Below are 18683 nucleotides of genomic sequence, written 5' to 3'. Positions count from 1 at the left end.
GGAACCACTGAGACTATGGCCCCTAGCTGCCTGCCAGGTCTGGAATTGAACCCACACCTGTGGCTTCCAGCCAAGCAAAAGACAGGCATATGAGTTGAACATTTACCTGAGGTAGATACACTCCTTGGAGAGAACAATTATGGGAGAAAGATGGGCTGCTTATGCACCAGGAGACAGCTCAGGGGGCAGGAGGGCATGGTGGGATCGACACAGGGAAGAGGTAACTATCAGGAGGAAGTAGGAGGGGAGCTGTTGCATTGTGGTAAATTGTGGTCAATGTCATGCGACAAAGTATATGTGAACTGCTCTATGGAAAGTGAATTTGCTCTGTAAATTTTCACCCAAATCACAATTAAAAAAAAAAAAAAATTAAAATAAATAAGTTAACATAGAGTGTTAGCCTTGGAGGTATATGTAAGGTATACGTAGGTGTATGTGAGCTGGGTTTATGAAAAGTGTTTTTGTTGATATAACTAGAGGGATATTTTTATAAAAAATAATAAATTTCTGCTGAAACACTGCACAAAAATTTTACAGTCATTTTGGTGTCACCCTCTGACACTATCACTTGATGCAATTTGTACCCTCTAAGTCCCATGAGTGATTCAACTAAACCCACAGTGGAACAATATACCTAAGGAGCTTTTAGAAAACTAGGGGCATATCAATGTATTTACTACAAATGTGCATATACTTAGAAAAATAAACACAAGAAGAATAAATCAAAAACTAATAAAAAGGTTACTAAGGAGTGCATGGAGGGATGGACACAGAGAAGAGATAACTATAGGGAAGAAGTGGGAGGGGAGCTGTTGCATTGTTGTAAATTGTTGTCAATGTCATGAGACAAAGTGTATGTGAACTGCTGTACGGAAAGTGAATTTGCTCTGTAAATTTTCACCCAAATCACAATTAAAAAAAAAAAAAGGTTACTAAGGAAAACAGCCACTACTTGTCTGTCAATCTGTCAAACTGTGGCCGTTTGCACATTGCTATGAGGCTAGAAGCTATGGTATTGAGATTTTAAACACTCACAGGGTCACCCATGGTGGACAGGTTTCAACAGAGCTTCTAGACTAAGATAGACTGGGAAGGACAGGACCAATCACTTCTGAAAAACCTGACCATTGAAAACCTTATGAATAGCAATTGAAACACTGTCTGATATAGTGCCAGAAGATGAGCCCCTCAGGTTGAAAAGCACTCAAACTATGATTGGGGAAGAACTGCCTCCTCAAAGCAGAGTTGACCTTAATGACGTGGATGGAGTAAAGCTTTCTGGACATTCTTTGCCCATGGGGCACAACTCAAAATGAGAAGGGACAGCTGCATACATTCGTTAATAATTGGAACATAGAATGTATGAAATATGAATCCAGGAAAATTTGAAGTTATAAAAAATGAAACGGAATGCATAAACACCAATATCTAGGCACTACTGAACTGAAATGGACTAGTTTTGGCCATTTTGAATCAGATGATCATAGGGTCTACTATACCAAGAAAAAATTAAACAGGAATGGCATCACATTCATTACCAAAAAGAACATTTCAAGATCTATCCTGTAGTACAATGCTGTCAGTGATAGGATAATATCCAAACACCTACAAAGAAGAACAGTTTATTGCTATTATTCAAATTTATGCACCAACCACTAAAGCCAAAGATGAAGAAACTTAAGATTTTTACCAACTTCTGCAGTCTGAAATTGACAATCAAGATGTACTGTTAATTACTAGTGATTGGAATGTGAAAACTGGAAACAAAGGAGAAACATCAGTACTTGGAAAATATGGCCTTGGTGACAGAAATGACACTAGAGCGTGCATAACAGAATTTTGCAAGTCCAGCAACTTATTCATTACAAATATATTTTTCAACAACATAACCAGTGACTATACACATGGACCTGGATGGAATACACAGGAATCAAATCAACTACATCTGTGGAAAGGGGCAATGGAGTAGCTCAATATCATCAGTCAAAACAAGGCCAGGAGTTGACTGTGGAACAACAGTCAATTGCTCATATGTAAGTTCAAGTTGAAACTGAAGACAATTAAAACAAGTCCATGGGAGCCAAGATATGACCTTGATTGTATCCCACCTGAATTTAGAAATCATCTGAAGAAAAGATTTAACACACTAAACAACAATGACTGAAGACCAGATGAGTTGTAGGATGGCATCAAGAACATCATTCATGACGAAAGCAAAAGGTGATTAAAAAGACAGGAAAGGAAGAAAAAACAAAATGGATGTCAGAAAAGACTCTGAAACTTATGTTTTAACAGAGAGTAGCTAAAGCAAATAGAAGAAATGATGAAATGAAAGAGCTGAACAGAAGATGTCAAAGGGCAGCTCGAGAAGACAAAGTATTATAATGAAATGTGCAAAGATCTGGAGTTAAAAAACCAAATGAGAAGAACACACTCACCATTTCTCAAACTAAAAGCACTGAAGAAAAAACTCAAGCCTCATATTACAATACTGAAGGATTCTATGGGCAAATATTGAATGATGTAGAATCATCGAAAGATTGAAGGAATACACAGAGTCACTGTACCAAAAATAATTGGTTGACATGGAATCCTTTCAGGAGGTAGCGTATGATCAAGAACCAGTGTTACTGAAGAAGAAGTCCAAGCAGAACTAACGGAATTGGCAAAAAACAAGGCTCCAGAACTTGACATAATACCCACTCAGATGTTTCAAAAGATGTAGTGCTGGAGGCCCTTTCTCATTAATGCCAAGAAATCTGGAAGACAGCTACCTGGCAAACAGACTGGAAGAGATCCATATTCGTGCCCATTCCAAAGAAAGATGATACAACAGAATGTGGAAATTATCAAACAATATCATTAATATCATATGCAAGTAAAATTTTGTTGAACATAATTCAAAACTGGCTGCAGCAATATATTGAGAGGGAACTTCTAGAAATTCAAGCCAGATTCAGAAAAGGACATGGAACAAGGGCTATCCCTGCTGATGCCATATGGATCTTGGCTAAAAGCAAAGAATACTAGAAAGATGTTTATCTATGTTATATTGACTAAGCAAAAGCATTTGACTGTGTGGATCATAACAAATTATGGATAACACATTACAAAGAATGGGAATTCCAGAACACTTCATTGTGCTCATGAGAAACCTGTACATAGATTAGGAGGCTGTCAGTCAAAAAAGAATAAGGGGCTACTGCATGGTTTAATATCAGGATGTGTATCAGGGTTGTATCCCTTTACCATACTTATTCAATCTGTATGCTGAGCAAATAATCTGAGAAGCAGGACTATACAAAGAACACTGACAACCTGCAATATGTAAATAATACAAACTTGCTTGCTGAAAGTGAAGATTTGAAGCACTTACTGATGAAGATCAAAGAAGTCTTCAGTATGGATTACACCTCAATATAAAGAAAACAAAAATCCTCACAACTGCACCAATTAAGCAACATCACAACAAATGGAGAAAAGATAGAAGTTGTCAAAGATTTCGTTTTACTTGGCTCCATAATCAACCCCCAAGGAAGCAATGGTCAAGAAATCAGACAATGTATTGCACTGGGCAAATCTGCTGCAAAAGATCTTTTTAAAGCACTACAGAACAAAGATGTCACTTTGAAGACTAAGATATGCCTAATCCAAGCTATGTTATTTTCAATCACCTCACATGCATGTGAAAGCTGGACAATGAATAAGGAAGACTGTAAAAGAATTGATGCCTTCGAATTGTGGTGTTGGTGAGGAACAGTGAAAATACTATGCCAAAATGAACGAACAAATCTGTCGTGGAAGAAACACAGCCAGAATGCTCCTTAGAAGCAAGAATGGTGAAACTTCGTCTCACTTACTTTGCTCATGTGGTCAGAAGGGATCATTCTCTGGAGAAGGATATCATGCTCGGTAGAGTAGAGTGTCAGTGGAAAACGGAAGACTCTTAATGAGATGGACTGACATAACAGCTGGAATGATGGGCTCAAGCATAGCAAGGATTGTAAGGCTGGTGCAGGACTACACAGTGTTTCATTCTGTTGTATACAGGGTTGCTATGAGTCAGTGCCAACTCACTGGCACCAAACAACAACAACAAGAACTATCTATATAGGATCAGAGGCGCCCTGGTGGCACAGTGATTAAGTGCTCTGCTGTTAACTGAAAGGTCAGTGGTTTGAATCTATCAACTACTCTTTAGGAGAAAAATGTGGCAATCTGCTTCTATAAAGATTTATATAGCCTTGGAAACCCTTTTGAGACAGTTCTAATCTGTCCTATAGGGTCACTGTGAGTCTGAATCAACTAGATGGCAATGGGGCGGAATATGGGATCAAACTGACAACAGCAACTTGAAAGATTCCTTAAGAACCCTAGGAGGCATTGAGTTTATGTTCATGAGAAAGGGATAACTCAGAAAAGGAAGGTAAGCATGGTTAAACAACTCAAAGAAAATAATCAATGTCACTAAATTATACATGTAGAAAGGGATGAACTGGTGCATGTTTTGCTGTGTATATATTCAACAACAATAAATAAAATTTAGAAAAAAACAATTCGTAAAATTTTAAAACAACCCAAAATGGATGACCTTAATTACATATCAAACTGACATTTGAGAAAAAAGTGAAACAATTGTTTCAAGTGACACTAGAACAAGGTATTTTCACTGCACATCCTTGAAGACACGTAACCTAAACACAGACTGAGAAGCAAATAAATTCTAAATTCTTAAATCTCCACATTTCTTAGAGATGATACTGAAGCACCTATGGTGAAATGACCTATTTCTGAGATTTGCTTTAAAAACTCCAGCAAAGAAAAAGGAAAAAGGGCATATGTGAAGCTAATGTGGTAATATCTCAACAATCTCTGAATCTAAGTGATGTGTTTATTTACAAGTTTATTATACAATTCTACTTTTGCATATCTGAAAAATTTTTCCTAATAAATAAAATCTTAAGCCTTACTACATTTTAAGTTCCAACTCGCAGACATAGCTTTCAAGGCCCTCATCAGCTCAGCCAGGTCTACTACCCCCAGCACCTACCTCTCCAGCATACCAGACAACACATCCAGGTTTTCCTGTCTCTAGCCCCTTGGTCCCTCATATTGCCTCTGCAAAGAATGCCTTGCTTCCTTGTCTAACAACTTCCAAAATCCTTCAAAAAGTCTTCCTTATTAACCTCCTCAACCTCCCTCTGCACTCCTGACACGAGAAATGTAAATCCTTTTGAGTCATTTCACAGCAGGAAATTACTATCAGATGTTAAAAACTTTAGGGATGATTTAAAAAATGAGTTCAGATTTCCACCACAACACACTGCCCAAGCCTATCAAGTACCAGACATTCTCTGAAGCAGACAGGTATGGATGGACTCTGCACAAGCCTACCTGACTATAGGGAGGGATGTCTCTGAAAGGCCCATAATCCAGGAGGTCCTCTGAGCGCGTGGGATTTCCCAGTTTGGTGTAGCTCTCCACATTTCGGGAGGCTAGCTTCACACGCATGGTTTGTGTCTTCGTTGGATAGGGAGAGTAGAAATAATGGTTCCCCTCAAACACCACAAACTGTTTTTCTGACTGGGTGATCTGTGTTGGATATGGCTGAAGGACATGGGTGTAAACTGTTTCCACGATGATTGAAATCTTGGCCCCAGGATCAAGAGCAAATGGAAGCCTGACCATGAAGAATCTTCCACTGGAAAAAAAACAGTGCAAGAGAATTAAGAAATTAAGGAAATTGAAAATAGAGCTGGCAGCTCAAAATAACAGCAAAATTCTGCACCCAAGACAAAAGCAATTACCTGTAAGAGACCAATATAATCTATTATTTATGTCTTTTAAGGCAAATGTCTGCATGTTCATCTCAGGGTTGTTTATAATAGTGAAAGAATGTAACAATCTTAAAAAAAGTCTAGTAGAGTGACACAATGGAATACTGGCAGCCACTAAAAAGATGCTTAGATCTACATTTATTAACAAGGAAAGATCTACGTACAATATAAATAACTGAAATCCGTTTACAAATGACACAGTATGATTCCATTTTAAAATATATATATATATACACAAGTAAATATGAAGAGAAATATTTTAAAGAATGCTCAACAAAATGTTAGATATTATCTCAAGTTAGAAGGAAAAGCTTAATTTTGTTGTTTTTTCCCCAGTTCATTTTAAAATGAGCTTATATCACACTCTTAACAAGAAAAAAGAAAGCTACTCCCATTTTAAAGAAAACTGCTAAAATTCACAGGGTATCAACTAAAAAGTAAGAAACTTCTCCCATCCCTACCATCTGGTCATTCCTATCTTAGAAATACTTCTCAAATTCGTCCCTTCCTTGCTTTCCACTGTCTCCTTCTCAGTTTAAACCACAGCCCTCGTCTAGATTACAAATATTCCTAATTAATCTACTAATCCCTATCCCCCTCCAGCTCAACCTCCTTACTATTGTTGCCAAGTCATTCATCAACACAACCTGATGTTGTCACTCCCATCTTAATTTAAAAAGCTCTCCCCCTCCCCCTAGATTGACGACTCTGGTTCTATTTTCACCCTTTATTGGGAATACAGGAGGACATTACAGTTTAGGATCTTTAAATCAACTAATTTGATACAGTACTGACAATAAACAACCTGAATTCCGAGAGTAAGTGGTTTTCCAGTTCCAGGGATAATATGTACAATGTCTCCAAAGGAGTGAGCTTCAAAAGAATATGGCTTCAACTCACTAATGGCTAGAACTATCAGTACAGACAACCATCAATGATCTTTATCACTGTGAAACAGAATCTCCAACTTTTTACACTAACTGTAGGTTCAAGACAAAGTAACTTCAGACTAACTTGTAAATTGGTTTAAATGACTACTGAAGTGTCCTCCATTCACAAGTTGGCAAAATCTTCAGAGTGATAACTCATGGAGGTTTTCATGTGCTCCTACTTATTATACAGTGTATGAAGGTTGGGAAGTGTTACTCTGATAGATCACCTCCTACTATCCCCCAAAGATCACTTGTAAATTTATACAACATGCCTCTCACAGCTACAGCTGCTATGTTGCTGAGGTCATTTTCTGCATTTTCTCAACAGCAATATCAAATGCACTAGAACACAAAGCCAGATTACCTAAAGTATTAGCCCAAAATTCCCCTTGCCTGATCACCATATTCAAAATCTCTACATTTCTTCGTTTGGACCAGGTCATGTTTTGGGTTTCCTTCCATCTTAGCCACAGACCATTCAATGCTCCAAATGCAGTCCCTGTCATGTATCATCCTTCTATGGCAAAGAAGGCCAGTTCAAATCTGATGTGGGTTTTATTAACTCCAGTTAGTAAAATAAGTGCATCCATATCCTGCACAAGGTATCAAGAATTCATATTTAAGTAAGGAAACAGAGGGTTTGTACCAGTTAAGGGAACACCAGCCAAATTCATGTTTGAATAGCCTGCTCCACTTGCTCAAAAAAAGCCAGCCGAACCCCTCATGGTTTTACTGCCATTTCCCCTGCCAGTATCCATGGTGTTGCAGCTCCCCACCTATCTATTTTCCACCTAGAGTTATCTGCTAGGCCATTTGCTCCTCAGTAATTATGGGAGGCCCTGGTCAATTTTAGAAGTTTTTAAATGCTCCCAACACAATGAATCTTGCTTTGATGATTCAGAAGATACTTCAGAACCTTTCAGACCTCCATGGTTATTGTAGACATCAATTCTTATTGAAATGCTGACTTGCCAGCTAATGAAGGTTTCCAATTCACAAGATGCAGGACAGACAACACAGAACGGATTATACTGGTGCTTCATACACTGAATTACTTAATACAGTCCTTATAGCCACAGTCTTTGTGACTTTTATACATGATTGGGTGGGACTACTATAAAAACAGGTGTTTGTGGCCCATCAAAGAAATTGGACAGCCTGCTAATAATGCAAATAAGGTGCAGGGAATTCTTGCAAGGGTGAGACCACATAAATAAAGTGTACAGAATACTACTGAGGGGCCTGGTCAGTTTTGCTACCCCATTTCACTTAAAACAGCCAATCCCAGAACAGGAAGGAAACTCACTACTATCAAGAAAGATCAAGGAGTAAAGTGCATCCTTTGGACCCAGAATTCCCGTGCTGAGAATCTGTTAGGCCCAGGAGAAAGAGAAAAAAATGTAACACAAGAGACAGCACAAGATAGTGAGAAACAGCAGCGGAGAAACAGCAGCACCAGAATCAGGAGACCAGTGTGAGATGGTGTAGTAGGCTTCCTGGCCCGTAGAGCAAAGTGGATACAGCAAGCATTCTGACACATGGAGTAAAAGATAAGTACCTTCAAGCAGGAGGCTTCCTGATGGAGTAGGGGGTCTCTGAGCACTTATGTGCAGAGTTAAAGAGCTTTTCAACACTTGACTGAGCAGGGCAGAGGACAGGTCCAGGAGCCAAAGAGCCTGCTTGTGAGCACAGGTGAAAAGCTATCCTGATCAGAACTATATCCTGTGTCGTTCCTGATCTTGAATTGTTTGTTACTTACATAATAAACACCAAAACTGTGAGTATAATCTGTGAGTTCTGTGTGGCTACTGTAACAAATAAACCCAGCAGAGAAGTACAGAGTGCCATGGGAGAAATGGCTGGTGTCAGAATTGGTGAAAAGGTTGGAGAGAGGAGGCATGTCTTACAACCAATTCATAGGAATAAGCCTTAGGCTAATGTTGATCGTAATTTTTCTCCTCTCCCTGAAGTTAGACAAGGAGGTATGACAACACCCCATGCCACTGTTACAACTTCTGCCTAATGACCAGAAAGATTTTTTTCTATAGTTCTTCCTCTGCAGAACCTGAAGGGAGAACATTTTATGAAGGATTTGGTTTTGTTAAGTAAAAAAAACTCATTCATTTTCTCAAACAGATCTGCTGAGAATCCATCTTCTGAGAACATGTCAGTTACCCCGGCAGAAAGAGAGAAATAATAAAGGTAAATCTGTATCATGTATATGGGAGCTCTAGTGGCATAGTGCCTAAGGCATTTGACTGCTCATCAGAAGGCTGGTGGTTCAAACCCACCAGCCACTCCTCGGAAGGAAGATGAGGCAAATCTACTTCCATAGTGATACCACCTCGGAAATCCAGGGAGGAGTCGCCTGAGTCTGTTCCGACCCAACGGCAGTTTGGTTTTTTTATATAACGTGTATAACCAAAACCGAAACTCGACTGCTGTCGAGTTGAATCTGACTAATAGCGACCCCTCCTCGGGTTTCCAAGGCAGTTATCTCTACGGATGTAGACTGCCCAATCTTCCTTCCAGGGAGTGGATGAACCACTAGCCTTCTGATTAACAGTCAAATGTCTTAGGCACTGTGCCACCAGAGCTCCACGTAATGTGTACACTCATAGCCAAAAGTAAAATAGTATAAAATAGTATTTATTTATTTATTTATTGTGCTTTAAAGCACTGACTAGAACTTTCAATGTGTTATCAAACAGGAGTAATGAGAGAGGATATCCTTTGTATTAGAGGGAAAGTATTTAGTCTATTACCATTAAGTACAAGGTCAACTCTGGGTATTTTTATAAATGCCCTTTATCAAATTAGGTTCCTAGCTTTCTGAGAGGTTTTTTTTTTTTTTTAGATCATGAGTATATACTGATTTTGTCAGATACTTTTCTGCAACCTTTGATATGCTCATCATTTTTCTTTTGGATGGTTAAAAAAAACAAAAATACAATAGTACACTGTTAACAAAAAAAAAAAAAAAAATTTAAATGCTCCCAGTAACTACAGAATAAAGTATATACCCCTAAGAATGGCACACCAGGCACTCTCCAAACTGATCTCAACTTTCCTAACACCATCCACCACCTCCTCTGAGCTCCAGCCACTCTGAAGGTCCAAGTAACTAAACACCACAAAATGTTAAACTTCCAAATCTTTACACAAGTCATTCTCTCTCCTTCAACTTCAACGGTGCTTCTCATTCATTAACCCTCTTTGTCAAAAGTTACTAGGCATTTACTACATAGCAAGTATCGTTCTAACATTAACTTACTGAATCTTAATCATAATATGATATAGGTACTCTTATCTTACTGAAGAGGAAACTGGGGAACAGAGGTGATAAATAATTTCTCAAGGACACATAGCTAGGAAGCAGCAACAGAGACAACATTTGAACCCAAGCAGTAAAGATAACTAAGCTATCCTGCCTGTCCAAGGGATGTGCTGCAGGCCAACAACCAGAGCCAGTAAATGCAGACAAGGGTCCTCACTAAGGGAAAGGACTCTTTTTAAATATTTACAAAGCAGTGGGAGTTTCTGAGTTTGTTTTTGCTGTTGCTGCTGTTGTTGTTAGGTGCTGATGAGTTGGTTTCAATTCAGAGTGACTTCATGTACAACAACAGAATGAAACAATGCCTGGTCTTGTGCCATCCTCACAACCATGCTATGCTTGAGCCCACTGTCACAGCCACTGGATCAATCCATCTCATTGAGGATCTTCCTCTTTTTCACTTTACCATTCATGATGTCCTTCTCCAGGGAATGGTCCTTCCTGGTAACATGTTTAAAGTACAGGAGATGAAGTCTCACCATCCTCACTTTTAAGGAGCATTCTGGCTGTCTGGTTGTACTTACTCCAAGACAGATTTGTTCATTCTTCTAGCAGTCCATGTTATATTCAATATTCTTCATCAACATCACAATTCAAATACATCAATTCTTCTTCAGTATTTCTTATTCACTGCCCAGCTTTCACATGCTTATGAGATGACTTGATGACTGTAAACACCATGGGAGCTCTGGTGGTGCAGCGCCTAAGGCATGTGACTGCTAACCAGAAGGCTGGCAGTTCAAACCTACCAGCTACTCTTCAGAAGGAAGGCTGGGCAATCTACTTCCGTAGAGATACCACCTTGGAAACCCAATGAAGGGTTGCTATGAGTTGGATTTAACTTGATGGCAGTGAGTTTGTGGTAAACACTATGGCTTGGGTTAGACGCACCTTAGTCTTCAAAGTGACATCTCTACTTCTTAACAGTTTAAAAAGGTCTTTTGCAACAGATTTGCCCAGTGCAATACAACATCTAATTTCTTGACTGCTGCTTCCATGGGTGTTGATTGTAGAACCATGTAAAATTAAAGCCCTGACAACTTCCATATTTCCTCCATTCACCATGATATTGCTTACTGGTCCAATTGTAAGGATTTTTGTTTTATGTTGAGGTGTAATCCATACTGAAAACTGTGGTCTTTGATATTCATCAGTAAGTGCTTCAAGTCTTCTTCACTTTCAGCAAGCAAGGTTGTGTTATTTGCATATCATAGATTGTTGATAAATCTTCCTCCAATCCTGATGCCACACTCCTCTTCACAGTCTAGCATCTCAGATGATTTGCTCAGCATACAGACTAAGTATGGTGAACAGATATAGCCCTGATGCACACTTTTCCTAACTTTAAACCATGCAGTATCCCCTTGTTTGAACAACTCCCTCTTGGTTTATGTACAAGCTCCTCATGAGCACAATTAAGTATTCTGGAATTCCTATTCTTCTCAGTGTTATCCGTAATTTGTTATGATCCACAGTCAACTCTCTTTGCATAGTCAATAAAACACAGGTAAACATCTTTCTGATATTCTTTGCTTTGAGCCAAAGTCCTTCTGACATCAGCAATGATATGCCTCATTCCACATCCTCTTCTGAATCCAGCTTGAATTTCTATAAGTTCCCTGTCAATGTACTGCTGCAACTGTGTTTTAATTATTTTCAGCATAATTTTACTTGCATGTGATGTTAATGATAACTGTTAAATAACTTCTGCATTCTGTTAGATCACCTTTTTTTCGAATGGGCATAAATATGGATCTCTTCCAGTTGGTTGGCCAGGTAGCTGTCTTCCATTCCAAATTTCCTCACATAATAAACAAGTGAGTGCTTCCAGCATTGTATTCATTTGTTGAAAATTGAGGAGACATAGTGTCACCATTCATCATCAAAAAGAACATTTCAAGATCTATCCTCAAATACAATGCTATCAGCCACAGGATAATATCCACATGCTCACAAGGAAGACTAGTTAATACTATTATTCAAATTTACATACTAACCACAAAAGTTAAAGATGAAGAAATAAAGCTGCATCAGCAGTTGGAAAATATAGCTTTGGTGACAGAAACGACACTGGAGATCACATAATAGAATTTGTAAGACCAATGACTTATTCATTGCAAATATCTCTTTTTCAACAACATAAACAGCAATTATATACATGTACCCCACCAGACAGAATACACAGGAATCTAATCAACTACATCCTGTGGAAAGAGATAATAAAGAAGCTCAATATCATCAATCAGAACAAGGCAAGGGGCTGACTATGGAATAGACCATCAATTGTTCTTATGCAAGCTGAAGTTGAAGCTGAAAAAAATTAAAACAAGTCCACAAGAGCTAAACTATGACCTTGAGACCTCCACCTGAATTTAGAGACCATCTGAAGAACAGAGGTGATGCATTGAACACCAATGACCAAAGACCAGACAAGTTGTGGGATGACATCAAGAACATCATACATGAAGAAAGCAAAGCGTGATTAAAAAGACAGGAAAGAAGAGATCAAAATGGACGTCAAAAGGGACTCTGGAACTTGATCTTGAACAGAGAGAAGCATTCTACTCCATGGAAGGAAGATGGGGTGATCTGCTTCCATAAAGATTTACAGCCTTAGAAACCTAATGGGGGGTCGCTATGAGTCAGACTCAACTCGATAACAGTGAGTTTGGTTTGGATTAAGGCTGCAACAGAAAAATCAAGATATCACCATGCATTAATATTTGGCTCCTCTGAGGATGTTTTTAGTGCATGAAATCAAAACAAGTCAAGGAAGATTAAACACAACAATAGCAAGACAAAGTAAATATTATAATAAAATGTACCAAGACCTGTAGTTAGAAAAGCAAAACGCCTGGCATTTCTCAAGCTGAAAGAGCTAAAGAAAAATTTCAATCCTCAAGCTGCAAAACTGAAGAATAATATGGGCAAAATAAGTGAATGATGCAAGAAGCATCAAAAGATGATGAAATGAATACAGAATCACTGTACCAAAAAGAACTGGTCAATGTTCAGCCATTTCAGGAAGTACCATATGATCAAGAACCAACTGGTACTGAAAGAAGTCCAAGCTGCCCATTCCAAAGACAGGTGATCCAACAGAACACAAAAATTATCAAAGAATATCATTAATTTTTTGTTTGTCTGTTTTTTGGGGATAGGGATTTTAATAACAACCTACTTAAGGCTAACTCTCAGCTCTGACAAACTTGGAGCCAGTGACACACCTATTTCATGCACTCTAAGTCTGCAATAAGGAACTCTGGTGGTGTAGTGGATAAGGTATGTGGCTGCTACCTGGAAGGTCAGCAGTTCAAACTCACCAGCTTCCACAGAAGGAAGATGGGGTGATCTACTTCCATAAAGATTTACAGCCTTAAAAACCCAATGGGGGTCGCTATGAGTCAGACTCAACTCAGTAACAGTGAACTGGGTTTGGGTTAAGGCTGCAACAGAAAAATCAAAATATCACCATGCATTAATATTTGGCTCCTCTGAGGATGTTTTTAGTGCATGACATCAAAACAAGTCAAGGAAGATTAAACACAACAACAGAAAGACAATTATGAAGACCACATAGAAACAGAAGGAAGTATTTGTGCTATCCATGAGCTCAAATAATTTCTTTTAGAAAAATCAGCACAAGGCTGGTCCTTATGAGGCAGAGGTTAAAGATGCCCCAAATGTCTAACTTTTCCAAACTGCTATACCACTCTATCATCTCTAATATCAATTCCTTCTCTTCTCAGTGCTCTTTATCCCATCTTCTTGTTGCTGTTGTTGCTGTTGTGTGCCGTCGAGTCAGCCCCAACTCATAGCGACCCTTCCTTGGGATGCCAAGGCAGTATCACTAAGGAAGTAGATTGCCCAACCTTCCTTCCAAGGAGTGGCTGGTGGGTTTGAACCACCAGCCTTCTGGTTAGCAGTCAAGTGCCTTAGGCACTATGCTACCAGAGCTCCTTATCCTGTCAGGGTTCCGTATTTTGCCATAACAGCTCACAGAACTCATGAACTGCCAAGGAACTAGCTCATGTGGCTGTGGTGGTTGGCAAGTCCCAATCAATGAGCCATGCATCAGTCTTCAGGCTTTTCCTTCCTCAAGCCCAAATCAGCAGGTCAGACAACTGGCTGTTGTCTCAAGCCCCAAGGACTGGGGGTGAGATGATGAAAAACCAGATGTAGGATCCAGAGCAAAAGAGTGAACTTTGCCAGAGCATTCATATTTATGCCTTCAAGGAAACTAAGGGTGGTGACTTGAGTCACACCCTCTAAGGCAGGATACATCCCACCCTAATCGTGCCTTATTAACATAACAGAAACTCACCCCAAAATGGGACCACAACCACAGGCATAAAAAATAGGACTTACAATACTTACAATACATCACAAAATGGAGGACTATGGCTAAAAGGGCCATGTTAAGTAATTCACTGCACTGTGAACATGAGAAAAAAAAGATTATAATTACACAATACTTGAAACTATGTAAAATATATCTGCAAGTGGACATGGTCCAGAACAAAAACATAAACTGTCATGTTAGGATTGGGGGATAAATGACTTGTTTAATGCTGCTATTAAATTTTACACAGATAAAATTTGTATATGATCCCATTATACCCTTACATAAAATTATTTATGTATATACATAAAGAAAATAATAGTGTTGTTGTTATATTCTTTATTATTAGTTTTACATTTTTGTAAGCAAGTAAACTCAATTTAACATTTCCTTAATCATATGGGGACTGACAGTTTTAAGGTACAATTGCTTGCTGATCAAGAACCAAACTATTTATTTCTTCCTATGACAAGCTGTAATATAAGCTAAAATAGGATTTCTTAACCTTGGCATCACTGACATTTTGTTGTTGCTGTTAGATGCCACTGAGTCAGCTCCAACTCGTTGCTGTTGTTGTTATGTGCCGTCGAGTCGGCCCCGACTCATAGGGACCCCTCCTTGGGTTTCCGAGGCAGTATCACTACGGAAGTAGGATTGCCCAACCTTCCTTCCGAGGAGTGGCTGGTGGGTTTGAACCGCCAGCCGTCTGGTTAGCAGGGAAGTGTCTTAGCCACTATGCTACCAGAGCTCCCACTCCAACTCATAGTGGTGGCTAATTCTTTGTTGGGAGGGGCATGTCCTGGCCAAGCAGGCAGCATTCCTGGCCTCAACCCACTGCCAATAGTGCCTCTCTATTTGTAACCACCAAAAAATGTCACCAGATGGTATTAAATGTCCCTTGGGAACAAAATCACTCCCCTCTTCCATTAAGAACCACTGAGCTAAAAAATCGCTCTTATACCTCCATCAGAGATTGATTCGTTCAACTAATATTGGTGTGCTTGATACATAGTAAAATAATGGCATCAGACTTCCTTTCCTAACCTCAGGGGGCCAGAAGAGAATAAAGATCAGCATCAACCCAAGGCTGAATCCTATAAGGTAGAGGTCAAGGCATTACCTCCATTCTCCAATCTCTTTTACCAATTCTGACACCAGCCATCCCTCCCCCACAGCACTCTCTACTTCTCTGCTGGGTTCAGTAATTTGTTGCAATGCCCACAAAGAACTCACAGACCATACTCACGATTATGGGGTGTATCAGGGAATTAACAGGTTACAATTTAAGATCAGGATCACCTTGGAAGTAACAGAACAACTCAGGAGACAGGAGACAGTCTGTAAACCAGAATAGCTTCCAACGTCTTGGCTCCTTCTCCCACATGCCCACAGGCAGGCAGGCCCAGCTCTCAGCCTTGGTTCCCACTTAGACCAGGTCTCTGACCTGCTCAGGCAAGTATTACAAAGCTCTTTAGTTCTATCTATAAGTGACCAGAGGCCCCCAATGTCCACCAGGAGGCCTCTTGCCCAAAGGCACTCGGCTCTCTCGCTCTGCAGGTCAGCAAGCCTAGTGCAGCCACTTTGCTATGTGGGCCAAGAAGCCCACTCTGTCACCTCACACCAGTAGCCTGGTTCTGCTACAGCCATTTCTCTGCTGCTGGACTCTGCCATGCTTGCCGCTGCTTTTTGCCATCTTACACTATTCTCCAATGTTATATTACAGCTCTGTCTACTGGGTCTAGAAGGTTCTCAGCACAGGGACCCTGGGTCCAAAGAATGCATTCCACTCCCAGCCCTTTGTGATTGGTTCTTTTTAAACCTAGCAGTATGGCAAAACTAACCAATCCCCTTGGGGGGCACAGGTACTTTATTTGCATAGTCCCAACCCCCACAAGGGTTCCATGAATATTTGCATTAGTAGACTGTCCAAACCCCACAAGGATTCTATGTACTTTATTTGCAAAATCCCACTAATCATTTTGTGGAAATTCTAAGACCATGGCTAGAAGGATCATATAAAGGCAATTTACTACACCAGATACATACATACAGAACGCTGATAACTTGAAAGATGGGTGATAAGATACATAGAGATTCCTTATACAATTCTTCCAGCTTTGTTGTGTGAAAAATATCCTTAATAAAATGGTTAAAATAAGTTACTAACATGTGGCAGGATCTATGTTAGATGCCAAGGTTACAGCAGAGAAGAGAGCAAGTACATCACCAAACCAAAGGTGGAAAAAAAAACAGTTGCCACTGAGTCAATTCCCACTCCATTTATGTAGGAGAACAGCATTCTACTCTACAGGATTTTCAATAGCTGATTTATCAGAAGCAGATTGCCAGGCCTTTCTTCCAAGGAACCTGTGCATGGACTCAACCCTGACCTTTCAGTTAGTAGCCAAGCATATTAACCATTTGCAGGTTACCTGTTTGGGATGGCCATGAGTGAGATCAACTCAAAAGCAACTGGTTAACTGGTACTTCCTGAAACTCTCCTAGCTTAGGATTCCAACCCTGATGTAACAAGAGGCAAGATTAGGGGAAGTTAAATTTCATATATATATTCTGTTTGTTAACTTACCTTTTACCTTTAACTTTAGTTTCTCGTACTTCCAAATTGTTCTCTTCCTCATCTTCTCCCTTCAGCTGTAACAGGAAAAAGCAGATAATTCTTTTTTGTGTTTTAGCATTTAAATTTTGAGTCAACAATTAGCCAACTGCCTTAGGATGGCCACATTAATGTATCTAAACTACCAGTACTTTTTAAAGACTGAATTCTGGTTTCAATAATAATTTGTTTTCATCTGATTAAGAACACTGTCAATGACTTACTTTTAAGCTGTATAATAAACTCTATAAATATGTAACATCTTTTTGCATGATCAAACACACACAAAGATTACATTTCTTACCACATAGGAGCACTCTAGTATTCTCATGCTTATCAGAAACTGCCACTGCTCAGCCATATGTGTTTGCTTTAATAAAAAGTATTTATTATTACCTAAAAGATTAGAAAGACAAAACATTTTAAGTAGAGGATCCAAATGAGGGGAAAAAAATAGTAAGATGGATCCTTAGTTGTAAAAAAGCTAGGAACCACTGAAAGCCAAGTCAATCTTCACAATGGTTCCTTCTACCAGCTCCTAAAATTCTACATAGTAAGCCTGAAGATAATCCATAGAAACAAACGTTTAGCACCCTCACCAAATTTTCCCAGTCGATTGTTATAAAACATAAGCCCTCTTTGTTTATTTTCTCACCTAGCTATGTATCCCATTTGGATACCAAACCTGTCCTGCTGCAGTCCAATACATTCCAACTCATAGTAATCCTATTAAACAGCAGAAATGCCACCATAGGGTTTCCAAGGCTGTAATCTTTACAGAAGCAAACTGCCACATCTTTCTCCTGCAGCACAGCTGGTGAGTTCAAACCACTGACCTTTTGGTTAGCACCTGAACACTTTACCACTGAGTGACCAGGACTCTTTCCCACTTGGATAGGGAATGTATAAAGTAGCACACGTGCCTATTAATTCATCTTCTAGACTACAGAATTAACAAATGATTTTTAATGAATTTAGTGATGTGACTATAGGTCTTAAACCTCCAACACAACCCTACCTCACAGCCATCTAGGCCAGAAGAGGCAAAATGGTGCAGTGAGGAACACACACAAAGACTGAAACAAACTAACCTAAATTTGAAACCTGACTCACTCTTCACAGTAAGTCTTCATGTAGGTTATGTCTACCTCCCATACTACAGCTTCTTCACCTAAGGTATGAAAATTATACCACCACCTGGGGATGTGGAGACATTGGGACTCTCATACACTACTTGTGTAACTTGAAGTGACACAATCACTGTGGAAAGCAATATGGCGATTCCTTAGAAAGTTGGAATTGGAGATGCCATTTGACCCAGCAGTCCCATTACTAGGTATATATCCTAGAGAGATGAGAGCCAGGATAGGAACAGATACATGCACACTCATGTTCATCACAGCACTATTTACAATAGCAAAAAGATGGAAACAACCTACATGCCCATCAGCAGAAGAGTGGATGACCAAACTATGGTATGTAAGTACCATACTGGAATGCTATGCAGCACTAAAGAATTATGTAGTCTGCATAACGCCTCATAATATGGATGAACTTGGAGGACATTATGCTGGGTGAAATAAGTCAATCACAGAAGGACAAATACAGTATTAGTTCATTGTTG

At 39.4% G+C, this 18683-nt stretch overlaps 1 protein-coding gene across 1 annotated transcript in view; it reads right to left on the bottom strand.

Annotated features, from left to right (window-relative positions):
• RPN1 (ribophorin I) overlaps positions 1-18683 on the bottom strand; it is a 45264-nt gene that overhangs the window by 24863 nt on the left and 1718 nt on the right. Inside the window, exons 2-3 of the mRNA XM_007950639.2 lie at positions 17033-17097; positions 5395-5701 (exon numbers count right to left, since the gene is read on the bottom strand). Of these exons, the coding sequence (XP_007948830.1) occupies positions 5395-5701; positions 17033-17097 (372 nt within the window). The remainder of the gene's footprint in view (positions 1-5394; positions 5702-17032; positions 17098-18683) is intronic.

Source organism: Orycteropus afer, unplaced genomic scaffold, assembly GCF_000298275.1.
Source record: "Orycteropus afer afer isolate SDZICR_OR568_19922 unplaced genomic scaffold, OryAfe1.0 scaffold00283, whole genome shotgun sequence".
NCBI classification, from domain to species: Eukaryota; Metazoa; Chordata; class Mammalia; order Tubulidentata; family Orycteropodidae; genus Orycteropus; species Orycteropus afer.
Note: the sequence above shows the minus strand (reverse complement) of the source record. Positions and strands in the feature narration are given on the sequence as shown.